Raw genomic sequence first — 17005 nt, forward strand, 5'->3', positions numbered from 1 at the left:
CCAGTTTCAGTTCACATAGTCATCATCAATTTTGACTTTTAGCTTGCTTGTTGCTAGCAATCTGCATTGTTCTGACAACTCAACGCTGCAATCGTCGATTTCCAGTTCCACCAGCAAAGGTGGCAGTCCCTCCTTCGGAGGCCTTAATATGCTGCAACAGATTTTGATCTTCAATATCTTGAGGGCAGGAAGGCTGTGCAGTCCTGCAGGAAGATGCACGATATACTCACAACCCTCAAACACTAGCTCTTGCCGGGACTTGTGGAGCAGAAGCGCACTCTCTTGATCATCTGTTAGTTTCCTGGCCTCGCCCTTCAAAAACTGAATTTTTAGGTGTTGGAGACAGGTGAGCCCCTTGCAGATTGATAGTAGTACTTATTTGTTCTTCTTTTTTGCAGGTGTTTGTTCCTTTCAGTCATATATCAATAGTAGTACTTATTTGTTCTTCTTTTTTGCATAGAAGGTCATTTGTTCTCTCTTTTTTTTGCAGGGATCATTTGTTCTCTTGATGTCATTAGCATACAACAGAAAACGATGTATACTGCTTAAATGGTGTATATATACATTGCTTGATTTCACTGGAATAATTAATACTTTTTTGGTCTATATATTAAATGGTAAATGTTGTGGCATTTCATCATGGTGCTTCTTTTTTCAATGGTTCATGTTCAGATTCTGACTTCTGAAAATGAATTGTTTTCTGTTTTACAAAATAAAGAAGTTCATTTTATAGAATGAGCAGCAAACCTTTGATTTATTTTTTTATTTTTTTATAGAAGAAACAAACTTCCGCTAGGAAGGCAGTCGACAGCCATAGGTTTAACTTTGGCCAGAAGATATCAATTTTCAGAAGAAAACTACAACCAGAGATGGAACAAGGAGGTCATCCCAAATCTATGACACATGGAGGTAAGAGTTTCTGTTTACAGGCAAGCCCATCCTGATTTCTGAAGAAGCAAAATGTGAATTCCATCTATCCGGGCCTATGGATCTGGTCGGCCTATCATTTGTGCATGGCGTCGTCGCAAGGGAATTTTTGGACTGGCTTCTTCGGGTTAAGTTGTGAACGATCAACAGAACACATCTATGGGAATGGAAAATAATCATCTTTCTAAGCTCGCAACATCATATAAATAAATAAATAAATAAATAAATAAGAAACAATGAAACAAGCAGTTTTACCATCCACTGCTTTGGTTGATATGGCAGAGAGATAGTAACTTCTACAACATGGCAGCATGACTCCTGGTTTTGCTTTCTGAAATCCAAACAGGTTGAGACAAAAATTAAGATTAAAAGACACCGTAATCACCAACTTGACAGCATGATGATGTGATTTTGAAGTGAAATCAAATCTGTGCATAGTCTAGAACCAAGTGTTATATATCATAACAGAAGGAACATACATTTAGCTTCTTTTCTTGAAACACAGATGGCCTACAATGATACAACTGCTTACAATTCCAACCTGAAAAATGACAGAAGAATACCTTACAAAGCAACACACTAGTATATGTTGTGCAGGTAGTAACGTGTTCCTGGCAAACCACCCAGTTTCAGTCATAGTCTAGATTGCACCGATACTGATATGTAAATACGTCATTTCTGAAAAGCACCAATATGGGGATACGTTTGACTATTCTTTCAAATAAAAAATATGTTATCAATTAAGCATCAAGCCATTTAGCATACATTTAGTCATTGCAGTCCATTATCTTCTACTACCAAAGTACCATAATATTCGTCGTTTTAGCAGCTCAAGTGAGCTGCTAAAACGACGAATATTATGGTACAGAGGGAGTATCTTCTAATCCATGATTCCAACAAAAGGAAGAACCAACAGCCAAAGGGTAGCAGCAACTTACCAAACATAAAAGTGAAGTTAGAGAGAAAGGGAGGAGGAGAAGGAAATCAGCAGCCTTCCATTAGATAGAATTCTACAGGATAGTGGGGAGAAGGGGAGCGGGAGCACCGGAAAAAGGAGCCCACCACCGGCACTACTAAAGCCTGAGAGGTATCGAGGACGTATCCGGGAAGAAGTATCGGTTTCTTCTTGGTCATAGTCCTCATAAATTATGACATTTAGCTTGCTTGTTGCTAGCAATCTGCATTGTTTTGCCAACTCAACGCTGCAGTAGTCGATTTCCAGTTCCACCAGCGAAGGTGGGAGTTCCTCCTTCAGAAGCCTTAATATGCTGCAACAGCTTCTGATCTTCAATATCTTGAGGGCAGGAAGGCTGTGCAGTCCTGCAGGAAGATGCACGAGGTACTCACAATCGCCAAACACTAGCTCTTGCAGGGACTTGTGGAGCAGAAGCGCGCTCTCTTGATCCTCTGTTAGTCTCCTGGCCTTGCACTTCAAATTTTGAATTATTAGGCTCTGGAGACAGGTGAGCCCCTTGCATATTGATGTGGTAAGGAGGGACAAGTCACTAATTATAAATAGATCCAGTTGAGATCCTAGGTGATAGCCCTTCCCTGATATACCACGAAAAATTGATTTTTTGCATACATTCAAATGCCTGAGTTTCACAAGGTGAAGGCCCTCTATTGCGATGATCCTGTTGAAATATATTGCCCGCCTCCCTCCATCAGTTCGGACTTTTGGATGAGTTGGCTAGAGCATGAATTCAATATGGTATCAGAGCCAACAGGTCTTGAGTTCAAGACCCTGCCAACGCAGTATTAAATAAAACGATTTTGCGGCCTACATCGATCCCACGTCGAAGGACTAAAATAGCCTAGACGTGAGGGGGAGTGTTGAAATATATTGCCCGCCTCCCTCCATCAGTTCGGACTTTTGGATGAGTTGGCTAGAGCATGAATTCTCCACAGTCTTCAATTCTCAAATCTTCCAGAGATGTGCAGGAATGCAGATGTAGGGCATCCAATGGCTTAAGCTGAGTTTCCGAGCTGTGAGCTTTCTCGAACAGATCAAACACCCTAAGTGCACTGCACTTCCGGATCTCCAGTACCCTTAAACTAGAGACCAGATTCCCCAAGGAAGTGCAGGAACATCTCTCCAACCCGGACATGTTAACTAAAACTAGCTCCTCCACTGACGGAATCAGTACTTCTCTTACTCCCCACATGTTGGTCAACTTCAATGTTGTAAGGAATGGAAGGTTTTCCAGAGATAGAACTGCTTGCTTTTCTCTGCAATTCTCTAGACACACATTCTGCAAGGCAAGGAAGGTAGCATTATCCCGAACAGCAGAATTATCATACAAGTGAACTTGAGGCGAGCAGCTCCCCTGCTCACCATGACCATCGAGTTTTAGATATCTAAGATGTATAAGATTCACCAAACTATACCGTAATGAATGGAAATCAGCAGATGTTGCAGAAATTTGCAATACACGCAAATTATATGCCTTTCGGAAAACTTCTTCGAAGAAGGAAGGTTCATACTGCCCAATCAACACAAATGTCCTTAGTTTTTCCACTGATGTAAATATGCTCTGTATTTTTTCTTCAAACTTCTCACTACCAGGTATGTTCTCAGTCTGACCATCCGTTACTATAGACAAATGATGTATGCTTGGCAATATTTCATTGTACTGCAGACCATCCATAGCAGCACACTCTGTTTTTGAAACTACCCTAGCCAAATCATGCATAAGAACAGACATAGCAAAGTAAGTTTGAGTATGGCCAGAAGGGAGTTCTTTTCTTTCAACTTTCTCGAAGAAACCAAGGTTTACCAAGTCACACAGATAGCGCCGCCCTTCTTCCCGTATCATACTTGAATGGCTGCCCTTCACAAATCTCTGTGAAATCCACATACGTACCAGCTCCTCAGCAAGAAAATGATAGCCATAGGGGAATATAGAGCAATATGAGAAGCATTGCTGTAAATTGTAGGGCAGCTGATCATAGCAAAGCTTCAAAGCAGACATGATGCCACTACTGAGTCGTAGAGATTTCCAATCTTCGTTCTTCAGAATATTATTCCAATGATCAATGGTAAGATGCTCTCTTAACAGTGTCCCTGCAGTTTCTGCAGCTAATGGGTTTCCCTGTAACCTTTTTGCTATCTGCCGTCCAAGCTCACCCAGACTATCTTGCTCTTCATAGTTCTCATCACCAAATGCACACGCTTTGAACATTAGCCAGAAATCACCATTTTTCAAACCATCTAAGTTAATCGGTCCAGTTGTACCTCTCTTTTTGGCAACAGATGGTATTCTAGTTGTCACGAGTATCATGCTGCCCTTTGCATTGTCAGACTTGAAAGGTGCTAATAGATTGTTCCATTGGCAATCACTTATGTCATCCCAAATGTCATCCAAAAAAAGTAGAACCCTCTTTGATTTAACACGATCCTTCAAGACTTCCGGAAGCTTGGGAAACCTGCATTTCCCTTTATGTGCTCCCAGGGAGACAAAATCTAACATCTCTCTTGTGACTCTGGTTTCATCAAAGCTGCTAGAGACCCAGATCCACATCCGGAGGTCAAATTGACTCTCCAAATCTGAATCATTGTATACAAGTTGAGCCAGAGTCGTCTTCCCAACTCCTGCAACGCCTACAATTGGCAGAACAGTCATCCCAGCATCTGATTTGCGTTCTTTTATCAACTCTAAGATGTGACTCTTTTCTTGAGATCTCCCATACACTTTCCCTTGAACAAGACTTGATGTGCCCCGGCGTGGGTTTGAGGTGGTTGTACTCTGGCAGCGATTTGGACCTGCACGAGACCCTGGCCAAAGCATCTTGAGAACCCGTCGCACGTTCCCTCGGATTTCTCGCAACTGACTTGTTGTGTCCTGTATTTTTTTCGAAATTTGGTCCTTGTTGCAAGGGCATCTGTTGGCTATGGCGACGTCTGTTGAATCCTTGCCCCTTCTCCTTTTTCTTCTAGATGAACTATCAGCAGTTGCATTTCTGGTAGTGCCACCGGTGCTGCATTAAAAAATATGGAATGGACTGGCAGTTAGAATCACATTGGACTGTTTACTCAGATGTTTAAAACAGAGTCGTATAAATAAATGTGCAAAAGGTCTTAAAAACAGAGTCACATTGGCTATTCAGAGTCTTGTACAGCATTTAGTTACCTTGAAGAATTTGGCAGCTGGTTACTTGGTCTGTCAATTTCGTTGGGAGGGTGCCAATGCCAAGGGCCTGCACCAGAAGAAATCATGGACTCAAAATTAGTATGGTGGTGCTCGACCCCCCAGAAAAAATGCAAGTGGTAATTAACACAAACAGGTGGCGTGCTTGGACAGATGTACCTCCGTGGAGCTCCTGCTGTAGCCTGCAGCAGTCGAGCTCGTCGACCACGTCGTTGGCATCGTAGAGCAGCTCCTTGACGGCTGCGAGGGATCTGGCCACCGACCTGTTTCGGGTCGCCCTGGCGTTCACGGCGGAGACGACGCCGTCGACTTGGTCGATCTCGTCCCTGAGCCCCTCCACCTCGCCGGCGAGCCCTGCTTGGCGAATCCACCCGTCCAGCTTGCCGAGGCTGGGAAGGATGGTCTGCAGCAGCCATCGAATCGCGGCCTGCAGGGAAGTGGTGTCGTCTACCGCCTCCATTCCGTCGGCAGATCCCGGTGGAGGCGGACGGCGAGGGACGGAACGGGGGAAGCACTAGCCCGCCTATATGGCTACGGACCGAGTTTAATTTGGCAGCTACTAGTAGTGCCGATGGGTTCAGACCTTCAGATTACATCAGACCGGTGAGCGAGCTGAGGGGTTCAGAGGAGGAAGAAGGTTTCATACCCAATATTTTCTTTTCTTTGGGTCTTTCTCTAAGGTCACCTCCGCTAAGGCCTTGTTGGGTTAATCCTCTGCTTAAGGTGATTGTGATTGGAGGGGACTTGCGAACCAACATGTGGTTGGATGGTTAAAGACACACTGGTATTCTCAGGTCATCAGGGTATAAGTCCTGGTGTTCGTATTATTTATGGATTTATTTTAGAATTTCGGGCGATACGCTTGTAGTGGAAGGATACATTCCCGTCGACGACAAGGCAGCTGCGGTGACTTCGTAAATCTCAAGATGATATGCCGGCTCAGTATCTTGAAAGTGCTTATAGGGGTAGGTGTATGTGTGAGTGCTTGCGTCTGTATTATGTTTAAAAAAAAAGATTGGAGGGGACTCTGCCTTGTAGGGGATTTAAGAGCATCTAGCCGAGCACCCCAAACCAGCTTCAAACGTCTGGACGGATGACCAGATCAGTGACCGGTAAAAAAAAAGACCCAAATGAGCGCTTCAGACGGTTCTCAAACGACTGGACCGAACAACACCACTCATATCCAGCCCAAATATGAAGCGGATATGGTATGCCCGGGCGCGTCTGTCACATTGGACCCGACAGACCTACCCCATCATAAATTACACCAAATCCACCCTCGACCTGCTGGATCCATTTGCTCTCTCCCCTATTCTTTCTCCTCCGCGCTGGACATCTCACAGCTCTGCTGCCGCCCTTGCTAGTGATACAAGTGCGCCAAGGCCACACCATGCAACGCAACTGGGGCAGCGGGCCTCCATAGGACCAGATCTGGTGGCTCCAGATCCAGCTGATGGAATCGCATGAGCTTTGCCGGCAACGCCGTGGTCGGCGGCAAGACGAGGATGGAGGAAGGTTGCGGCGGTTCCTAGGGTATCGCCCCATGTGTCGCTACAGGAGCGCGATGTGGTTTATTTTTGGGAAAGAATTGTTTGAGTGTGGATGGGTAGAGTATTTGACAAAAAAAACTACCACCTTTCGACCGACTCTACGAAAAACTATCACCTTCCAATTTTTTTCAAAAACTACCACTCTACAACTATATATTTTTTAAAAGCTACCATGTCAGAAAAGTGCCTCATTTGGCTCGTATAAGCAGGTTTATGGCAGGTATGGCCCACATGTAAGCACTGATGTGGCATAATAATCAAACTCTTTCAAATTGATGGTTATGACATGTGAGGCCCACATGTCAGTATCAATAAAATGCCTTTTATATTATTTGGACCGAAGGAGTAGTAGTTAGGCTATCTAACCAATTGGGCCTGGTGGACTATGGCCCATCTAACCAAAAACTAATGTGTAGTTAGGCTACTCTAACCACATGGCCAGCTCGCCCGTCGGCGCGGCAGACAGCTCGCGAGGAGCTCGAGGTGGGCATGGACTTGGCGACGCGCAGGCCGGCTGCGGCAAATGGTGGAGCTCGGGTGACGGTGCTCAGGGCCGATGCGGGCGAGGCGCGGATCCGGTACGGATGGCGCTAGCGAGCTTTGAACGGGGATGGGGTTGAGTCGTCCGCGGATCACGGTGGTGCCGGTGGATGAGGTAACAAGCACATGTGCTGATTTTGATTTTCTTTATGATTTCCTTTTGATGTAAATACGACACAAGTAGGTAAACATGCTCGGTTTGTTCAAATTAGTCGCAAAAAAATTGCAAATACAGATAGTTGGTCCAAAAACTTGTGTGCACAGTTCACCGTTCGTCGATCCGGCAACATAATTCAGAATATTAAATTATGACAGTATCAAAAGTTTAGAAGATTCAGGTATATGACAGCGAGAATAATTCAGAAGATTCAGTGTGCATAAAATACAGAGAATTCATTTTGCAAAACTCAGTTCACAATCAGTACATTCAGTTAAAAATCCAGCACATTCACTTGATCATTCAGTTCTAACAATGTAAAAACTACAGCAATTTCAGTTCACAAGGTCATAGAATGCAGAGACCTAGCTCATTGAATTTACAGGACCAACCGAGTTCACCACTACATATGAACAACAGGGTACAATCAAACACCCAATGCATTACCAGATTTGACAACTGTCAAACACATGACGCAATATTTGGCCACATCGCAAACGCCCTCTAAAACCTAGCAGTACTCAGTACGAGCACAATCAGTAACAGGAGGAAGTGCTACCAACGAATGTAAATCACACAAAGCAGAACAAGAGAAACAAACCACAATGCGTTCGCCGACCCCAATTTCCTAAACAAAACTTTTGCCGTACGTCCTCGCTGGGTGGGGGGATAAAAAGAGATGGGGCAATGAGGTCATCAGAAATCTCACCGTACTCGTGGGTGTCATCGCTGGGTCGACGGCGACGAGGTACATCCATACTCCGCCATCAAGATCGCACCGTTGTCTTCGCCTATAACAAAAATGACTAATATAGTTAACCGGTATAATTTTCTTTTTCTTTTCAGTGTAGATGTGATAATACTGGACTATTCATCCAATCTTTATGGCCATCACAACTTATTCTCTCGGCCGCACATCTTAGCAAGTGTAATTGTATATTACTCCCTCCGTTACTAAATATTTGTCTTTTTAGAGATTTCAAATGGTTACCACATACGGATGTATATAGACATATTTTGGAGTGTAGATTCACTCATTTTGCTCTGCATGTAGTCACTTGTTGAAATCTCTAGAAAGACAAATATTTAGAAACGGAGGGAGTAGAAGTTATGAGCTTCAGTTTTGGTTGTTTTTGTTTTCAATCCACTTCATCGCCACATCACAAATACCTTTTGCTTCTCTTCATCTCCATCTCTTTGTGCTTTTGCCTTTGGTGCATCATGATCAGCAATTGACAAAGAGACCATCTCAAATGTTTTAAGCTTCACACAATTGCATTTCAAAATCTAGACCTTTAGTAGATTGCCAAATATTGGTATCAGTTTGCCATTTTTTATGCCATGCTAGTCAGGAAAATGGGAAAAAGGTGTTGTTAACTAAAACTTACAATATTTAACTCATAAAATTAGTAAACCACAAAGGAATTCGGGTCCAGTGGGAATAATATATTTCGACCAGACCATAAAATGTTGTGTGATAATTCCTTTGTACATGCTAAAAGAATGACAAGAGTATAAGATGTCGTCTTAATGGTTATTTTGACATGCCATTCAATATAAAACTTATTTAACATTTGTTTGGATTTGTAACACAAGTATGTAATCCCTTTTCACCGGCGTATAGTCGAAAATTGGAGAGCAGGTATCGGCGGAAGCTTCATTGCAACTAGAACAGGGGAGGTTGTTCTGTGTTCACCGGTCACTATCTTCAGAATATATTCCATTTACTTTTGTTATATTTTCTAATACTCATAGAAGGATGCCTAATTGCCTAGGGAAGAAGGAAGTTTGTAATACAATTGTGTCAAATGACTTGTATAAGAGGTGACTGCTTGCGGATCTTCTTATGCTGATGCTCTCTTTGTATGCTGGTTATTTTGTTATCTACTAGTACAACCATTTACCAATTGCACAGTGATCAACGTAGGTCTAAAGTACTCACTACTGATACATAAAAAATCGGCAGTATTTCCCTGTGTAATGTTTAATATACATCAGTTCTAAGCCTGTAGAATTTGGTCTGATCCATGTCTCTTTTTTTTTTGCGGGTGGTCTGATCCATGTCTCTGTTCTGCTGCAGTATCTACTTTGAGTTCCTAAAGGATGTCGGACCTACGTCTATATGTTTCCGGGCGCGGCAAAGCACGCCTAATCATCTAGTATTAGTTTAGGGTTTAACAGTGAAAGTAATCATTAGTTAGGCACTTGTGCTTAGGCTTTACAGCCATGCCGCCATGCTTTACAGCCATGAATCGATGCCCACTAACAACATGATAGGATTAACAATTGTTAATTTGTACCGGGCCGGAGAGAAAATGTAGCCCCAGCACGCCCGTCGAAGCAGTCACATCCACCAACCCTCCAGGGAGTGATCTCCTTGCGCGTTGCTTCCCGCTGCTGCTCTCTCCATTTCCTGCTACTGCTTCCGCCAGGATCTGCTCATGGAGGCGGTGGAAGACACCACGCTGGAGGCCGCGATTGGGTGGCTTACAGATACAATCCTTGCTAATCTCCTTGCCGGCGGCAAGCTGGATTCCTGGATTCGCCAAGCTGGCCTTGGCAACGACGTGGAGGAGCTCAAGTCTGAGGTCGAGGCAGTAGAGATGGTGGTTTCTGCGGTGCAGGGGAGGGCGGCCGGGAACAAGCCGCTGGCCCGATCTCTTGCTCGTATCAAGGAGCTGCTCTACGACGCTGACGATGCGGTCGATGAGCTCGACCACTACAGGCTTCAGCAGGAGCTCCAACCAGGTAATTTTCGTAATGCATTTTTTAGTCGAAGTATATGCTGAACTGCTTGCTAATTGGTCTACCTTTACTTTTGCCTTAGAGACGCTGCTCGAAATGGATGGACATGGAACGCAACAAGTTGAGAGATCTAGAGAAAATGCTGATGATGTACAGAGTAGCAGTAATGGCAGGTTACGGTCCAAGCAATGGGTTCACTTTGACATCATAGACACTGAACAAAACGGAAGGCCTTCCAGAGCTAGATGCAAGCGCTGTCAAATGGTGCTTATGTGCAATACCAGAAATGGGACATCAGTTTTGCGCAATCATCTCAAGAGCAAAGGTTGTAGCAAGAAACGCCGAGCAAGTGACCCTTCTTCAAGGTACCTAGATTATTTTTCTGCATTGCACCTGCACATTTCTGAGAGCCTTCTTTCATACATATGCTTTAAGTTTGCATTAAGGCTCACCCGATTCATGATATATTTCTTATTGCAGCACCGCCAATGCTACTACATTAATTCCCATGCCTGTTGCAACTGGCAGCAGAAAAAGGATGAGAACTGGTCAGGAGTCGACACAGATCACCGTAGGTAACCCAAAGGGGTGGAACAAGGATGCATTTTCTGAAAGGATACAAGACATCACTAGTCAGATGCAAGGCAAACGGGAGGCTATCACAAATATTCTCAAGATACTTGGGTCAGACTCTGGTGGTGCAAGTTCAAATCAATCTCAGCTTATGATCTCAGATCCACGCAGAAGAACATCAAGTCTTATTCAAGGAAAAGTGTATGGGAGAGCTCAAGAGAGGGGATCCATTAGAGCGTTGATTAAAAAACACAAATCAACTGCCGGTGTAACTGTTCTGCCTATTGTAGGCATCGGAGGAGTTGGGAAGACAGCTCTCGCTCAGCTTGTATACAATGATTCAGCTTTGGAAAGTAAATTTGATCACAAGATATGGATTTGGGTGTCTAACAACTTTGATGAAATGAGACTCACAAGAGAGATGTTAGATTACGTCTCCCAAGAAACACATGATGGCCTATGCAGCTTTCCCAAGCTTCAGGAGGTCTTAAAGGGTCATATTAAATCCAAGAGGATTCTACTTATTTTAGATGATGTCTGGGAAGACATGAATGATAGCCGGTGGAACAAATTGTTGGCTCTTTTCAATTCTGATGGTGAAACTGGCAATATGATTATTCTGACAACTAGAAAACCATTTGTTGCCAAAAAGAGAGGTACAACTGGACCAATTAACTTAAATGGTTTGAAAAACGATGATTTCTGGCTCTTATTTAAATTATGTGCATTTGGCGATGAGAATTACGAAGAGCAAGCAAGTCTAAGTGACTTAGGACATGAAATAGCAAAAAAGTTAAGAGGAAACCCATTAGCGGCACAAACCGTTGGGGCTCTATTAAAAGATCATCTTACTGTGGATCACTGGAGTAACATTCTGAAGACCGAAGGTTGGAAATCCCTGCAACACACTGGTGGCATCATGTCTTCTTTGAAGCTTTCGTATGATGAGCTGCCCTTCCTTGTGCAACAATGCTGCTCATATTGTTCCATATTCCCCTATGAATATGAATTTCTTGCTGAGGAGCTAGTCTGTCTTTGGATTTCACAGGGATTTGTTAAGCGTGATCATCCAAGTATGAATTTGGAAGAGATGGGACGGTACTATCTGACCGACTTGGTGAACCTGGGCTTGTTTGAGGAGGTTAAAAAGGAAAGATCCTTTCTTGATGATCAAACTCAAACTTCATATGCTATGTGTGGCCTGATGCATGATTTTGCAAGGCTAGTTTCAAGAACTGAGTGTGCAACTTTGGATGGTTTGCAATGCAATGAAATTTTGCCAAATGTACACCACTTGGCCATAGCAACTAGTTCCGTATATTGGAGGAATTGTCAGACTGTGAACATACCTCGTAGTGAGAAGTTTGAAGTTTTCATGCAAAATATAGTGGCATCGGTGAGAAAGTTGAGGACATTGGTGTTAATTGGAGAATATGACTCCTTTTTCTTCGAAGCATTCCAGGATGTATTTGAGAAAGCACATAATCTGCGTCTGCTGCAAATGTCTGCAACATCAGATGATTTTAATTCCTTCCTATGTAGCTTAGTAAATCCTACACGTCTTCGGTATCTAAAACTTGAGGATGCTCATACTGAACAGAAGGCTTTGCCTCATGTCATGAGAAAGTTTTTTCAACTTCAGGTGTTGGATGTTGCTTTATTTATGCCATTGCATACAGTTCATCTAGAGGATTTCGGAGGATGGAGAATACTTCCATCTCTTGACATGCTTCCATTTCTTTACCGGTTGAAGTTGAGCAACATGCAGAGAGTAAGAGAAGTATCAGTTCCGTCATTGGAGGAGCTGGTTTTAGATGGAATGCCAGATTTACAAAGATGTTCCTGCACTTCTGTGGGGGATATGAAGTCTAGTTTAAGAGTGCTGGAGATCCGGAGATGCCCTGTACTTGAGGTGTTCGATCTGTTTCAGAAAAGTTGTAACTACGAAATTGAGCATAAGTCATGGTTGCCCAGTCTGAGGAAACTCATTATGTGCGATTGTCCTCATTTGCAAGTACAGACCCCCCTTCCACCTTCAGCCATATTCTCTGAACTATCAATTAACAAGGTTTCAACAATTATGACAATGGGGGGATCTTCCATGGGAACATTCAAAATTAGTGGAAAAAGAATTTGGGATCTTTTTTCTCAGACGATGGCACTTGATGAGAAAAGTTTGGCATTCCATAATCTGAAGGATATCAAATACTTGGAGATATGCCATTGTAAAAGCCTAACATCTATTTCAATCAAAGGTTTGAGTCAGCTCATCTCCTTAAAGAGTTTGAAAATAGTGTCCTGCTACGTACTTTTCTCTCCAGATGTTGCGCCAGAGCAGATCCATGCAGACATGATGGTAACTGCAAATGATGCTACTCTCCCGTCTCTTAAGAGTCTCTATATTAAATACTCTGGAATAACTGGGAAGTGGCTATCTCTGATGCTACGACATTCGCTGAGCCTGGAGGAATTGGATTTATATGGCTGCCAGCAGTTGAAAGAGTTGAAGATAGAAAAGGAAGGAAAGGTTCAATCAAACCTTATCTCAGATTCCGAGGCTTCATCATCAGGGTATCTATCTGAAGCGTCAACAGGATATGCAGATGACACACGGTCCAGGTCAGCTATAGATGGAGTCGTGCACATTCCGTTGAATCTCAAAAAGATAAGAATTGATCAATGCCCTCATCTAATATTTGACGGGAGTATGGAAGGCCAAAAGAACGGCAGATGTCTCCTCCCGCAATCACTTGAACATCTTGATTGGTTTGATTATCCCCGAAAAGCTCTGCGTCCCTACTTTGTGGGTAATCTCACATGCCTCAAAAAGTTGAATGTAAGGAGCGAAAGTTTGGAATGTCTACAGATGGATTCCTGTACGGCCTTGGAAGAATTAGAAATTAGACTTTGTGAACAGCTCGTTGCATTAGAGGGCATGCAATCGCTTGGAACCCTCCGGTCTTTGGCATTATGTGGTAGCTCAAGACTGAATTCCCTATAGCTGCATTCCTGCACAGCGCTGGAACGTTTGGACATTCGTTGGTATAGATCGCTTGTCGCATTAGAGGGCTTGGAATCCCTCGTGAACCTCAAGCATTTGAAAATACGCAGGTCCCCTGCCTTGGATTCCCTTAAAACATTGGAGAGTTATGAGCCAATTGAGGGAATTTCAAGTCATGGCTATGAGTTAATGCCTGCACTGGAAAGTCTCGAGATCGATGACTTGTCTATACTTAACACGTCATTCTGCAAGGGCCTCACCTGCCTCCGATGCCTAAAGCTTACTTATTCAGATGCAACGAGACTAATAGGTGACCAAGAGAGAGCGCTTCTGCTCCTCAGGTCCCTGCAAGAGCTCTGCTTTCATGCTTGTGAGGATCTCGTAGATCTCCCCGTAGGGCTGGGCGGCCTCCCTTCCCTCACATCGTTGGAGATCACATGGTGTAAGCGCGTCTCAGGGCTTCCGAAGGAGGGCCTCCCACCCTCGCTGGAAAAATTGGTAATCAACGAGTGCAGCGACAAGTTATCAAAACAATGCAGATTGCTAGCAACAAGCAAGCTAGAGGTCAAAATTGATGGCAATATGTGGACTGATTACAGAGTACTCCCTTCGTTCGGAATTACTCGTCGCACAAATGAATGTATCTAGATGTATTTTAGTTGTAGATACATCCATTTTTGTGACAAGTAATTCCGAACGGAGGGAGTACCTTCCAAAGGTATACTTGTACCATATACCCAGTTATTTTTCTACTAAGCACCAAAATAGTGCAATTATATGATATTGGAGGGGTTGGCCTGTTACAGTACTTATTTTTGAAGTGGGGGAAATGATTAACGTATCTATCTTGTGATATGAACAGGTCTGGTTTCACTTCAGGCCTCATCCTCAACCTCATGTGGTCATCCCCACCCCACTTGTCTGTCTAATGCACCTGTTCTGCTCCACCTTTTTCTAATCACCATTCTGATTTTCTCGCTACTTGCTGAAAGAATCCATGGCCCCGCTCTCGGGAACCTCCTGTACAGCAGATTCCAGTGGGCCAAAAGACAAAACTGGATTCCGCTATATGAGGCTGTAGTCCGAAACCCCTGATGAAACTGTAATACTCCTATATAAGTTAGTTATTGTGTAACGATGTTGTATTTTAAAGAACTGAAGCAGATTTGGTTGAGCCCTTCCAGTTTTTCGAGGGCGGCGGTGTTGTCCGGGGTGGACAGCAACACCATTTGAAAAACCTTGATCTTTTGGGATCGTGTTCCAGATTTTTCCGAGCAGAGTGTGTTCGGAGTGTACAGCAACAGAAAGTGCTGTTTGTCCTGCAAATTTAACAGTCTGTTTATGGATGATCTATACTTGATTTTCTGGAAAGTTCTTGAAAATGATTTTGAGCACCTTGAGAGGTTTGGAGTCCAACGGAATGTTTGGGGTGTACAGTCACAGTAGATGGATTTTTCTACTAGCTCAGTTTGCGCAGCAATTTGACGTTTTAACAGTCTGCACTGAATGTACTGCTAACCTTAAAAAAATTCAGGAATTGTTTCAGATTTGTTTAGAGTCATGTGGTGTGTACGAGAGCTAACTCTGTTCTCATTGGCATCATTATCATTCCACTCAGGGCACTATTCTTTATAACTGAGAATTCCTTCAGAAAAAATCAAGCACTCTGTATTATTGGAGTCCGGTGGTGTTTCCACGGTGTGCAGGAAACAGAGGATGCATCCTTCCAGCTCTGTTAGTGCTGAAGTTTTAACAGTGCAGTCACTGGATGTTGATTTTGTTGGGATTTTTCTTAGATTATTTTGAGCACTTTGATATATTTTTCTCAAGTCAGGCTGTGTGTTCGAGGCGTACAACAATTCACAGCTGATGCAAATTCGAGCTCTGTTAAATTCTCGTTGAAGTTTTATTTTAGCATGCAATTCTCCTTTTAGTTTTCGTGGATACAAAATTTTCATGCGAGTAAGGGCAACTCCAAAGCAGATCTTTAAAATGGACACGTCAAATATTCACACATACGTTCAACGTGTCCGCAAACAGTGACAAGGGCGAATACCATCCAACCCGAGTCAACAAATAAAAGTTAGTCATTAATAATCAAAATGTCTTTTACATAACAAAAAGACCGGACCCTAGTCTACTCTTTGTGGGACGTTGGCACCTGTGGGTAGTCCTACTCTTCGTTGGAGTCCGCATAGCCGTCAATGTCGCCAGTGGAGGTGAGATTGATGCTCGAGTCTGACGGTTTGACCTTGCACTTCTGCTTCGGTACACCCCCCCTAAATACATCAATGGCTGAGATTAATCCATACCCCTTCATAATAAAGGGCAGGATTGTCTTTTTTGAAAGTACGTAGTATGCGCCGATACATTACATTTCCACCTCCTCCATGGGCTGGCCCATTTACGCAGGTTTTACTTTACGGTTAAAATTTAAAAAATCAGCGTCTAGCATGATTCGATCTCAAGACCACCACACAAAATACTATAAGTCGTAACCAACAGGACACCTTAGTTGTGTTGATTTTATTACTCCCTCCGATCGTTTTTATCTGGCCTATAGTTTTCCTTTTTGCCTACTTACTCTGTTCGTTCCTGGTTTGTAGCACCTTTTTCCCAAGCCTGCTCCTATTGTTGTGCATGCGGTTGGACTCATATCCATGCTTCCAGTAGAAGATAAGAAAAATATGCGCTGCTTTGAAAGGAAGGAAATCAATATATATTTCTTGTTTTATTTCTTACCATACAAGGAGTACAACACGTACATGTTTTATTGGCAAGGAATACTCCCTCCAATCATTTTTATTTCTTACCATGCAGATTTTTAAACTTGGCATGCTGCCTTAGAATGGTGATGCAAGGCCCTAGAAAAATTTCGTCAATTTGAACAATGTCGAAAAAATGTACTCTGAGACGGAACCTTCCGCCCAACCCGAACTCTCTACCCGAATCTTTTTCCATTTAAATTTGTGAACATTTTCTTAAATTCGCGAACTTGTTTTTCAAATTCATGAACTTTTTTCCATATATGGGAACTCATTTCAACTTTTACAAACGTTTTATAAAAGCCCATATTTTTTTTCAAATTCATAAACATTTATACAAGCACGTTGCGCCACATTTGGCTAGTGTTTTGGGGCTTTTCACGGGGAAAACCCTAGAAATGCAAAAAATACCAGAAGTCAATCAAATTTATCATGGATGCTTGACATGGTGATGCTAGTGTGTGAAAAAAATCTGGGTCCATTTTATTTATGTGAAAAAAAGTGCATCCAGACTTGCCCTACCGCCGGCCTACGCGAACCACCACATTTGAACATGGTGTGCTTCTGTCCATGCATGAAATGATGCAAAAATTTGCCAG

At 43.1% G+C, this 17005-nt stretch overlaps 1 protein-coding gene and 1 pseudogene across 1 annotated transcript; one reads left to right on the forward strand and one right to left on the reverse strand.

Moving 5' to 3' along the window:
• Positions 1-854: 854 nt before the first annotated feature.
• On the reverse strand, positions 855-5650 carry LOC119320258. Its single transcript, XM_037594385.1, has 10 exons — positions 5235-5650; positions 5058-5124; positions 4027-4905; positions 3792-3869; positions 2828-3603; positions 2513-2562; positions 1866-2398; positions 1407-1468; positions 1183-1258; positions 855-1084 (listed from the first exon to the last, which is right to left on the reverse strand). The coding sequence occupies exons 1-7, from the start codon at positions 5533-5535 to the stop codon at positions 1883-1885; spliced, it is 2667 nt and encodes an 888-aa protein (XP_037450282.1). The 5' UTR covers positions 5536-5650; the 3' UTR covers positions 855-1084; positions 1183-1258; positions 1407-1468; positions 1866-1882.
• Positions 5651-9741: 4091 nt separating this feature from the next.
• Positions 9742-15223, forward strand: LOC119321623 (annotated as a pseudogene).
• The last annotated feature ends 1782 nt before the right edge of the window (positions 15224-17005 follow it).

The sequence above is a fragment of the Triticum dicoccoides genome, chromosome 6B (genome assembly GCF_002162155.2).
Source record: "Triticum dicoccoides isolate Atlit2015 ecotype Zavitan chromosome 6B, WEW_v2.0, whole genome shotgun sequence".
NCBI classification, from domain to species: domain Eukaryota; kingdom Viridiplantae; phylum Streptophyta; class Magnoliopsida; order Poales; family Poaceae; genus Triticum; species Triticum dicoccoides.

Coding starts and splice junctions, on each gene's coding strand:
- LOC119320258 (XM_037594385.1), bottom strand. CDS start 5,535: ATGGAGGCGGTAGACGACACCACTTCCCTGCAGGCCGCGATTCGATGG. Junction 4,906..5,057: donor CAGCTGCCAAATTCTTCAAG/GTAACTAAATGC, acceptor TTTTTAATGCAG/CACCGGTGGCACTACCAGAA. Junction 2,563..2,827: donor GAGAATTGAAGACTGTGGAG/AATTCATGCTCT, acceptor TATATTTCAACA/GGATCATCGCAATAGAGGGC.